The sequence below is a fragment of the Lygodium microphyllum genome, chromosome 22, assembly GCF_053477565.2.
Source record: "Lygodium microphyllum isolate KBCC chromosome 22, Lygodium_microphyllum_v1.1.10, whole genome shotgun sequence".
In the NCBI taxonomy this organism is placed as follows: domain Eukaryota; kingdom Viridiplantae; phylum Streptophyta; class Polypodiopsida; order Schizaeales; family Lygodiaceae; genus Lygodium; species Lygodium microphyllum.
This window is the reverse complement of record NC_141156.1, coordinates 110775693-110786753: the sequence shown is the minus strand read 5'-3', so window position 1 is coordinate 110786753 and position 11061 is coordinate 110775693. Positions and strand designations below refer to the sequence as shown.

Sequence of the window (11061 nt, the reverse complement as noted above, 5' to 3'; positions counted from 1 at the left end):
AATATTTTACAACTTATTAAAAATGAAGGTGTAGTATATTTAAATTGAAGCTTCACATAGTTCATTTAGAAAGATTACAAATAAGACTAGGATACAATACAAATCCTTAGAGTAGAATGCAATCAAAGGTTTTCTAATGATTTACCCATATCATGTAGGTCATGCAACTTGCATGTATTTTTCGCACACAATAGATATTATAAAACATGTATGGGTTATTGAAATATATTTTGTCCATCATGCCACATCTTGAATTTCTTTAGTGTACATATGTGGCATTATACAATTTTGAGTTTTAAAGTAATCAAATAAAAGCAATCTAATTGAAATTTTAGATCTTTTATGAAAGTACACATGTCTCTTATGTAGAGTGTCATACATACAATGCTTGTAGATAATTTGATTAAAGTATATGGCAATTTGATTATCTATTAGTTCGTATAGTTTCTTACCAAAAAGGCTATTTGATGAAGAAGCTCATAGATGTAGTTGCAAGAGTTTCAAGAGTGTTATCATGTTCACCTTGAATTGGTTATGGAGGATCTAACTTTAGCAAATAACCTCGTAAAAAGGTCTACATGGAAGAATCACAAAAGGAGAGAGAGAGAGAGAGAGAGAGAGAGAGAGAGAGAGAAGGGGGAGAGAGAGATCTATAGTGTACAAAAGAATTTGTATCATGGGCAAGCAGGATTTCGCCCAGGCCCACCATAGTAGAAATAGTTTCCCCAATTGCTATTATAAAAGGAGAGTATGTTATAACAAGAGGGATGATCAGCACTTGTGGCAAGGGAAGTAATCGTTTGAAGTTGGTTGTTTGCATTTACCACCTGTAAGCCAATCAACATGAGTCAAACAAAAATGTTATCAACATAAAAAGGATTCACGAGTGGAGAAACCCTATTATCAAAACAAATCGAGTCCCTTTATATCTCATTTGTGCTCATGATTTTTAAATAGGTGTTAAGTCAACATTATGCTTAAAGCTGGGAAGGTTTGTCACATCAATGGCTTTTACACAGCATATTTCTAAAGTTTGAAAAGAGAATATGTTGTACATTTTCATGTCATATGGCCTTTACCAAAAGTATCACCATGTTGAGACAACTACAATAGTCATAATGCTCCTTGATTGTAACAAACTGAAATTTGCTAGCATGGAGTTATGTCCAATGTGTTGACATTTTCGAAATTAGCAAAACATCATCACTATTTTAAGAGGCCCCACCTTGTACTACAAAAGTAAGCAACTTTGCATATTGCTGATTTTTAAGAGAAAGTAAAACATGTTACACTCTATTTTGCATGATCATGACTTTAATAAAAGAAATGCTATACTAATAAAGTCTAAGAAAAGTGAAAGGTAAAACCTCAATGTTTCGAAAGTAGCTTGCACGACCAAATCCATCTTGAGGAAAGCGACCACTACCCATATTTGTACTGGTATGTCTACTAAGAGATGCTGGTATCGTTGATTGTGCCACCTCACCTCCCCATTCCACCACAGTTGCCTTTTGCCCTAAATGTGTGAACAATCTAGATGGCCAATAGCCCACTAATGTTCTATCGCCAAACTCCATCCACCAATCACCCATCTTTGGATCCTATAAGCAAGATGCCAAACCTTATCTCACATGCTTATGCTTCCAACAAAGTAGAAATGCTAAATGTGCATGATTATTTGTCTTGTCAAGTATAAATAGCTCTCATGCTATAATATTTGGCTCAAATGCAAGATTAATACTATACATAATCCACAAAGCTATTCTCATGTCATCAAGAGATTAAATCAATTATATTGTGATGGCACCAAAGCCTCTAACCAACAAGATTAAAAAAATTTGTGTAAATGGTTTCACTTTGATCTTATGGGATTTCCTATTGAGATTTGCACCTATGTAGAAAAAATAAAATGATGCTTCTAGTTCTTTTTTATACTTAAAGAAGCTTCATATGCTTTCAAGGGATTGTAGTGTATGGTTTGGAGAGATTTTAGTAATGTACCCATGCTCATTTAAATATTCTATTATGGTATAATCGATGAACATTAAAAGACTATGTTACCTTCCATATAACAATCTTTATGTCATATTGGGAACCTTTGAATGTGGACCATGGGGATATGGCAGCTCCCATGGCAATCTCACTACTAGTTTGCACAAACCCAGAGCAAAGGAGGTTGTAGCATCCAGTTTGTTGGTACGCATCAGCCTATTTTGCAAAGTGAAGATAAGTTACTCTAGGATTAATATCCTAAGGTTTGATCTTCATTAAGAGAGAAACGATAATACATACAGTCCAGTAAATGAAGAATCGTGGACGATTGTCACCATAGAGTTCTGGACTAACCTAAATTTATGAAAAGAAGAGAATTAGCTATATGAGAATGTTTTGAATAATCTTAAAAGACAACAAGACATTATTGACTTATATTGTCAAACCAACTTGGACATTCACTTTGAAATTATGTGAACCATCAGTTTGATGCCTCAATTGTTATTCTTTTTAAAACATGTATTACAAGCAATTTTTAATTTTGTGCATGGTATTAAGGAATTAATTTCTTAAGACAAAAAGATCATATATGATAATTGAAACAAGTCTAATTGAGGTACATACATCAACACATACAGTGCATGTTATTAAAGAGTCAATATCATAAGAGAAAAACCTTCATATATGACAAATGAAGTGAGCCCCATTGAAGGGAAATGTATCAATATTGACTTACTTATTGCCCTTGCTACATTTGAGTGGAACTTTGTAAATCACATAGATTGGCCTAATGTGAGCCATAACATAATGGCATGTGGTATGCTTAGGCTGTAAAGGTTACATCCTAAATTCTTGACAATTTTGATATCTGAAGATGTACTTACTTGCCATCCTGCCTCAATTGTATTCAAATCATTCTCAAAGGAGCCAGAGAGAATCCATATTTGAGATAGGCTAAACTCGGAAGGGCCTTCCACCCATGGCTCCCACACATTGATGGTTGCTGACGTCCCATAGTACTCCTTCCCCGACACATATGCAATGGCATGCTACAAAATAGAGAAAGACCTTAGAATTTTCTATTGAATGTGTTCCGTGCTTGACCCCTACTTTATTTTGGACATGATGACAAATTTTGTAAAGCAAGAGTGCATAAAAAATACCTAGTAGTATAGTAACATGTATTGTTAGAATGCATAAGGTCAAAAGCAAAGGAATGGCTCTCTCTCTCTCTCTCTCTCTCTCACATCGATCATGCCACTAGGGTGTGATTGTACAAATGTAAGAATTGAACTTGAGAGCTTCTAGCCCCATGTGCTCAACCCACCAATTACTCATTTGTGTGTGTGTATGTATTCAAATATAGGGCTTGAACTTAAGAGCTTCTAGCACCATGTACTTACAATTCTCTCTCTCTCTCTCTCTAGTTGTTAAAAATACCTTTATTTGTAAATTTTTAAAATAAAATACGTCTCTTTTGTATTCAATGTGTATTGCCGCACCACGCACACACACACACCCCTCTCTCTCTCTCTCTCTCTCTCTCTCACGGAGAAGCCCTTTCATCTTTAGGTGGACCAATTGCAAAAGCCTCAAAACCCTTTGAAAAAGTCATTCAATCATGCAACACCATAGCAATGTCAACAGCAGAGGTTACATACATCATGGCCGGTGCTGGGGGAGGTCTGGTCTCTGCCGACCTTGCGAAATCTGCTAACTTGGGCTCTCGATTTGCGCCCGAAGCTCTCAGGAGAGGCAGCACGGCTGAGGTCATCGATGGAGGTCCGCCTGATGGGCACCGTTCCTTCAGGGCAACTCCCATTCTGCCTCCAAATCTGACTGCTCCTGATGATGGAGTCATCTGATGTTGCATCAGACCTAATTCCTGCCTTCACAGGCCTCGTTGATGGCTGGGTCTGTTTTCTCTCAGCAAGAAACCACAACTCCGTCAGAACATGCTCTCTCTCACATATGTATGTATCTATGTATGTATAGATGTATCTATATGCGTGTGTGTTGTTCTCTGGAATTAATGTTATGGTCATGATTCGTTGGGATCAATTCATCAGAACTTGCTTTCTCTTATATCTGTTCTGATGATGTCCCTTTGAGATAATTTCATCATATTCCCAAATTTTTAAGACAGAATTAGGTGAAAGGAGTACTTTGATCTTGTGGCCCTTCAAGCTTGGATGATCCATGGCAGGCTGTTGATGGAGGGGGACACAGTCAATGGTATCTCCATCAGGGCTCTGCAAGAGGACACACATCATCATTAATACCGCATCATTATCATCATCATCATCAGCAGCAGCAGCAACATCATCATTATCATTCTCCTCAGAATCATCATCATCAGGATCATAGAAATGCATCATTAATTTGTTCATGCAGCAGCATGCTTGTACGCCGGTGGGTGTGCGAACGCCCACACAGATGGGACCAGAATGGCACAAACAAAGGAGTCTGCCAACTGCAATGCTTACGCATACAAACAGTCCAGGAGGGTCTGCCAGACAAGGCAAATAATTCATCCAAAACTCTTAGACACCATGGAAACCTTCATTGTTAGTCAATACACAGAAAAAAAGCGCCTACTGTGTATTTCCTGTCCAAATGACAAATATCGAAAATGACAAAACAGAAGCTTTCTTCTCCTTCTCTTTTAATAGACCTGTATGGTCTTCACTGGAGACTTGTTCACAGCATTGAGCTTCCTTCTGAGTTGCTGCTCCACAGAGGCATGGGAGCCATCTTGGTTCTTCTCTAAGTTGACTGAAGCAGGTCCTGTAGTAGAGGAGCAAGGGTGAGGAAGAAGGAGGAGGAGGCAGATGAAGGAGGTACACACTGACAGCTGATCCCAAGACCTCTCTTTGCAAGCCATGCTTGGTGGGAGTGGGAGGAATGCAGCCAAGGTCCTTTCATGTCCCAAAGGAAAGAATCATGAATGGGAGGACTTAGGTGGGAGAGGGGGGTTGCTCTTTTGGACCACAAAGGAAGTACAGAGAGAGAGAGAGAGAGAGAGAGAGAGAGAGAGAGAGAGAGGGGGGGGGGGTGTGTGATGATGATAGTTTGGGTTCAAGATGATGATGAAAGACAAGAGATGAAGACAAAGTAGCTGAGAGGGTGAGGGAAGTGATGAGGAAAAAAGTGGAAAAGCAAGAGCTTGTTGCTCTCTGCAAAAGGGAATATATCCAACATCCAACAATGGCTAGTTTGTAAGAGCAAATGTAGTTGTAGAGCAGAAGCAAAGCAAATCTTTGCTTCAAAAGTTGTGCCTTCCCCTCCCCCCCCCTACAAGTACCTCAACCACCATCTTCTCCACCCATCTTACCTTGGAAGAACCACTTGTCAGAAGGGCATTGCCCAAGCAGCTTCCCTTGAATTTCCCCAATATTTTTTGCTAGTGCTCAATCACCAAGGGAGTACCTTAGTGTCCTATGCATCTAGTTTATGATAACACTCAAATCCCTTAGCTAGCTGGCTATTACATATTGTTGGTGTTTATTTGTATCACCAAAGGAGTACCTTGTCATATTGAGCCATGGGAGTACTTTGTCCTATTCAATGCATGAGTGACATTTCTTTAGCTTCCTACTAGCAATGGTATAGCTTCCTTTGAATGTCCCCAACTTTTCTGCCAACGACATCATTGTTAATTTGGAACATGAAAAATGTATATTTGTCCTCTCTAAAATGTGAAAGTTCAAGGTCCCTAGTCTTACAAGCATTTATACTTTGTGGAATTATATACCATCAAATAAGTTTAACATTGAGTCCTCGTGTAGGTTTGGATAATACAATAAGTTGCCAAGGTTTTGAATTTTTAAAATAGAAAAACACCTAGGCCACTATCAAGCCTCAATATCGTTGTAGGACTATTGTATGCACACATCAAACCCTTCCTCACTATGTACTATTGTGTTGCCATTTGTGAGCTAATTGGTTTGTATTTTAGTGTTTTGTTTACTATTTTCCATAGCCCAAGATATTGCAGTATAGGGTCTAGGATACCACCTTTACAACCATGAAGTGAGGTGGTCCATAAATAAAAAGCATGATTGCTTAGGATTGGTTATATAATGTGTATATACATTAAAATTCTATACCTTGGGTACAACAATGAGTAAAATCAAACATAAGGCTGTGTAAAAGTCTTGGTGTGTCTTTTCTTGGTCAATCACTATTGATAACTCTGAATTTTGCATGTGCAATGAATACAAAACATAAGATAGACATGACTACTGTTCTCAAAAAGGGAAAACTCAACCTTGAGATGCCAAATTGAAAACTCAAAACATTAGACGGAGCACTTAGTATCTTGAGCACTTGGAGTTTATCATATGGGACTAGCATTGTCCTTAAGAGTTTTTCCACCAATATCAGTTTTTCATCATGGAGCTATATTGATAAATGAAGTAATCATGACAACTTTAGGTTCCACAATTTATAGATTGAGACATTGCCTTTGTGTGAGAGCGTACGAACGTGTTACAAAGTAAATACTTTCTGAGTGAGAGATCGTCCTATTTGTGTGTGTGGAGAATTAAATTGTACACTTCACCTACTAGGAAGGAATACCTTACATTTTAAGTGAAAGATGGTCCCATTTTATGTGCTGATTAAATAATAGGTTTGTGTCATATTAACCTTTTTCATAGTAGTAGTTTGGGTCACACTAACTTTTTTCACAATCATTGAAGCTATGCCATACAAAATGCTTACATAAATAGCACTCATGAGGTTAGATTTTGTTAATCACATGAGTTGTCTATATAAGACCACTAAACCTTGGACACCATCATTAAGAGCAACATAGGTTGGGCACACAAGTTGACTCAAGATTCTAGCATCAAAAGTGAATGGGAGTGCCATGTGTTTAGAACTCAAAAAACATATTTTCAAAAAGGTGCCACAAACCTTTGCTTTTGTCATTGTGATTGCATTCCTTATGTCATGTTCTAATCACAAGCATAATCCAAAAAAACTTCAACGATAAGCACGTGTCGCTAGAGACAGTAATTGGACCATAGATTTTGAAATGTTCTTTTTTGTCAAGTCAAAGTATCTTATTACATAATGGATACAAAACTAGGATATGCTCATTAACCTCTCCAAGTTAATAATCATATGATAGTTGTGTATACGGGAAGGTTGTCACAAAAAAACAAGGTATTATATCAAATACCCAACTCTAAGGAATAATATTTTTGTGCCATGCAAAAGGTGAGACTAGTTCAACCAAAGTATAGGTTACATACCATTTGCATCAAGTAAATATCCAAGTGTCATTACAACGTTTCCTCTGTTAATGTGACCATGTTTCTTCTAGCTATACTTGGATGAATGGTCATGCAATGAATACCCTAAGAAACTTTTGTTTCACTATCAATTTCAAACTTAGCAATGCTTGCTTGAAGACAATGAGATTATTAAGGGGTTGCAAGGTTGAGGTATTTAATAAGCCATTGTACATATGATCGGCTCAACACTATTTGTAAGATACTAGTGGGTGGCTCAATTGTCAATAACTTCATGCTAACTTATAACAAGAGTGAGGATGCACATTGAATCATGGAAAAACACGGGTTAAAGGACGTGCATTTATTTGCAATGTACACTAATGAGTATTGATTTGAAAATAACCTTTCTTTTGGAAAAATGGTTTGTTGAAATCTGGACAAGTTTTACATAAAGCCTCACTAAATGAAAATGATGTACCTGGCACATCCAATAACTAGAACAATTCTTAATTTTATAGATGTTACTTCTAAGCTCCATGCTCAAACAATTCAACTCATGAGGGCAAGTTTAGTGCAAATTCATGGTTTTCATGGGTCATGAGTGTGATGCAGCATGCACTAGAGAGGTGTTGCATAGTGAGTGTTCCATCAAAGGACCCACCCAAGGTGTTCCATCAGACAATCAAGACACAATGTTGAGGACCTCTCAAGACATTTGTATATTACTTTTGAGAAACCTTCATTTTGAATTAACATCGAGCCATATCTTGCCACTTGTTTTCCACATTGGTGATGAACAATATATGGGGTTGTGTCACGCCTAGCTCAGACTAAACATTGTGGGAGTCATGCAAGTGAACATGGTGTGACATGTGCGGTTGCCTTGGTACAAAAAATATGGATATCTTTACTTTGAAAGTATAGTCAGGGCTCTTGAGGTGTGGCACTATACATAGTCTAGTCAGGGCTCTAGGTGTGTCTAGTCACGGCTCTAGGTGTGGCACTATCTATAGTCTACTTAGTATGTGACAAACCCATTAAGAGATGTGAACAATGGGCGCAATACTTAGCTTTGAATGTGGAAACTTTTGCTTCCTTTGGCTTTAGCTTTTGGCGCGTGCAATGGCTGTCATGGATGGCCACCCTTTGAAAACCAGAGAGAGAGAGAGAGAGAGAGAGAGAGAGAGAGAGAGATCCACTAACCCAAATATGCGCATAGAAAATCTGGACAAGAGACGGGCGTCAGCTTTTGAGTACAAGATTTATCTGGAATAGACTGACTACACAAGGCACACTACCACAAGCCAGCCAGACAGAGAGAGAGAGAGAGAGAGAGAGAGAGAGAGAATATAAGCATAATACTTGATAGAGGAGCCAAGGGAGAGAGAATAAGAAGAATGAATGAGAGAGAGAGAGAGAGAGAGAGAGAGAGAGAGAGAGAGAGAGAGAGAATCCAAGCTTCCAATTCGTAGGTTGCCGCATTTCATCAGCCGTTTTAAAACAAAATGGCGGGCACAACCCAACCCCCCCCCCCCTCGATGGGCGTGCCCACTCTAACGACCATCCTGACCGTTACACAGGCTTTTATACACGCACACCCTCTCTCCCTTCCTTTCATCATTTTATGGTGGATCTTGCTGCCAAAAGTGCCCTTGTACTACTTCTCCACATTTCACATCTCTTCTCTTCTCTTCCTTAAGGATGAAGCTAGTTTGCTTTCCTTAAAGGAGATGCAATCACTAGCCTCTCTGCTAATACGCCTTAGGCACGGAGCACTAGCCATCCACACTTGTTATCACTAGCCTCTCTTCTAGTACCTCTTAGGCACAGAGCACTAGCCATCCACACTTGTTATCACTAGCCTCTCTGCTAATACCCCTTAGGCACGGAGCACTAGCCATCCATGATCCACACTTGTTTCCTTAGTGTGAACTTAAAACCGGGCCACTCTCTCTTTGTGGCACATGTCTTCAAATCTCATCTCTTCAAACCTAATCTAGTGAGCCTTCGCTTGTATAACTCGTTCTGCATAACCGACTCACAAAAGATAGCACTTGTACAACTTGTCATGCCTACCAGACTCACAAAACAAACAAAAATTTGCATAGTATGCAACTAACCTAAGTTTTCAATTGCCTAGGAAAGCTACGTTTAATGTCTCGCAAGTTGTTGAGTTCAAAAGCCTTTGGACCTTTGTAAAAGAGGGGACTTCAATTTCAAACCTTAAGCATAATCTAAGTGTAACATTCAATATGAAAATGTCAAAACCCCAAGTCAAAATTGTAATTTATGAAGGTTAGTCCATATTTTGGCTTCACAAATGTACTCCAATAACATTGGCCAAGTCCTCTAATGGTGATTGTATCCATTTAGCACATGGTACAAAGGTAGGACTTTCTAAGTTGCAAGACAATGGGGTGGGTTCATGTAGTATGCCTTAATGTGGACATCTTAAAACAACACTTTTTGGGGACAAGGGAAAATTGGACAAGGAGACACTGAGGCTATGGAACCTAATCACGATTGTTGACTAGAATGCTTCTGGGCTAATAAGAATAGGGTGCTTAGGGCTAAAGGGACTAGACTATCCGATCAGGTTATTATTGGCACAATAGTTACTTAAAACACTTAGGAAGAAAGCACGTGTCTTCAAAGTCTCACTAAATTTACTGAAAAATGTAGCCTTGTAATGAGCTTTGGGGGCTATAGTTACCATCCCCATAGCGTCTATTAAGATGCAATTGAAAATATTAATCAGGATATTAATAGCAATATTTATTTCACATTAAAGAAAAGGGTGGGACTTAGTAGTTTTAGGTTTCTAGAACAAGCCATTGTAACTTGAACACACAATTTCCCAAATCCTACTTAACTTTAGGCCTTTAATTACATATGAAGCATATGAAGATTAATTACACTAAAGGATAGGTATGATCACTTAATAGCATGTGGAAAATTCGCAATTGTCATTATAGATAAATATTTTTTTAATGTGCTTTCATTACTTCAAAAAATAGGCAGTGATTCTAGTTGCATCCCATTCGAGGGAAAGCGCACACAAGTATTGATCAATGAGAAAGTCTGTTCTAAGGACCTTACCTACATTGACAAATCACTATGAAAGGTTAAAATCATGGAAACTAGAAGAGCATGATCAACCTTTAGGATATGTGAAGTATGATATGTGAAGTATAAGCAAGCACTTCATACTCCCATAGATATGCATATCATCTACGATGTTTTTTAATTCTGTGTCAATGAGACTATGCTACATAAGCTATCTTTTACTTGAGCTAGAATTCTTTTTTCAAGCTTCTACATTTCAAATACAACATGCACACATTAGTGGAAACTAAATCTTTTCTGGATTTTTACTTTAAAAAGGTTTTTGGGGTTGGGACAAAAGCATAATACAACTATTATGAACAATGTGCTTTTCAAACTATCCAACATAGAAAGTGGATTATCATAGGGTACGAAGGAATGTCAAGCTTTCAACTTCTTTACAATCAACCAACACATAAAGTTGTGGAAAGGGATTCTCCAAAGAATATAAGATCACATCAACATACCCTAGAGTTAGGGATATTAGCTACATTGATTTTTCTTCAATATCTAGGAGATCTATGTTAATTACGCACTCAATGTAATATTGACTACATTGATGACTATTTTTTAGTGTGTAAGAGATTTATATTAATGTACATGTTCAATAACAATAACTATCCCAAAAACAAAAGGAATATCCTCAATCTTAAGTTGGGTTATAGCTTATGCAAGAGCCGTACTTATGTTATTCTAGTGTAGCCCTTTTTGAAAGGGGTAG

The 11061-nt window shown here is 38.0% G+C and overlaps 1 protein-coding gene across 1 annotated transcript; it reads right to left on the bottom strand.

Moving 5' to 3' along the window:
- Positions 1–581: 581 nt before the first annotated feature.
- On the bottom strand, positions 582–5259 carry LOC148017509 (protein neprosin-like). The gene is made up of 8 exons (XM_087663534.1): positions 4667–5259; positions 4158–4244; positions 3654–3908; positions 2877–3041; positions 2293–2346; positions 2062–2208; positions 1368–1601; positions 582–827 (listed from the first exon to the last, which is right to left on the bottom strand). The coding sequence occupies exons 1-8, from the start codon at positions 4874–4876 to the stop codon at positions 675–677; spliced, it is 1305 nt and encodes a 434-aa protein (XP_087519660.1). The 5' UTR covers positions 4877–5259; the 3' UTR covers positions 582–674.
- Between the last annotated feature and the right edge of the window lie 5802 nt (positions 5260–11061).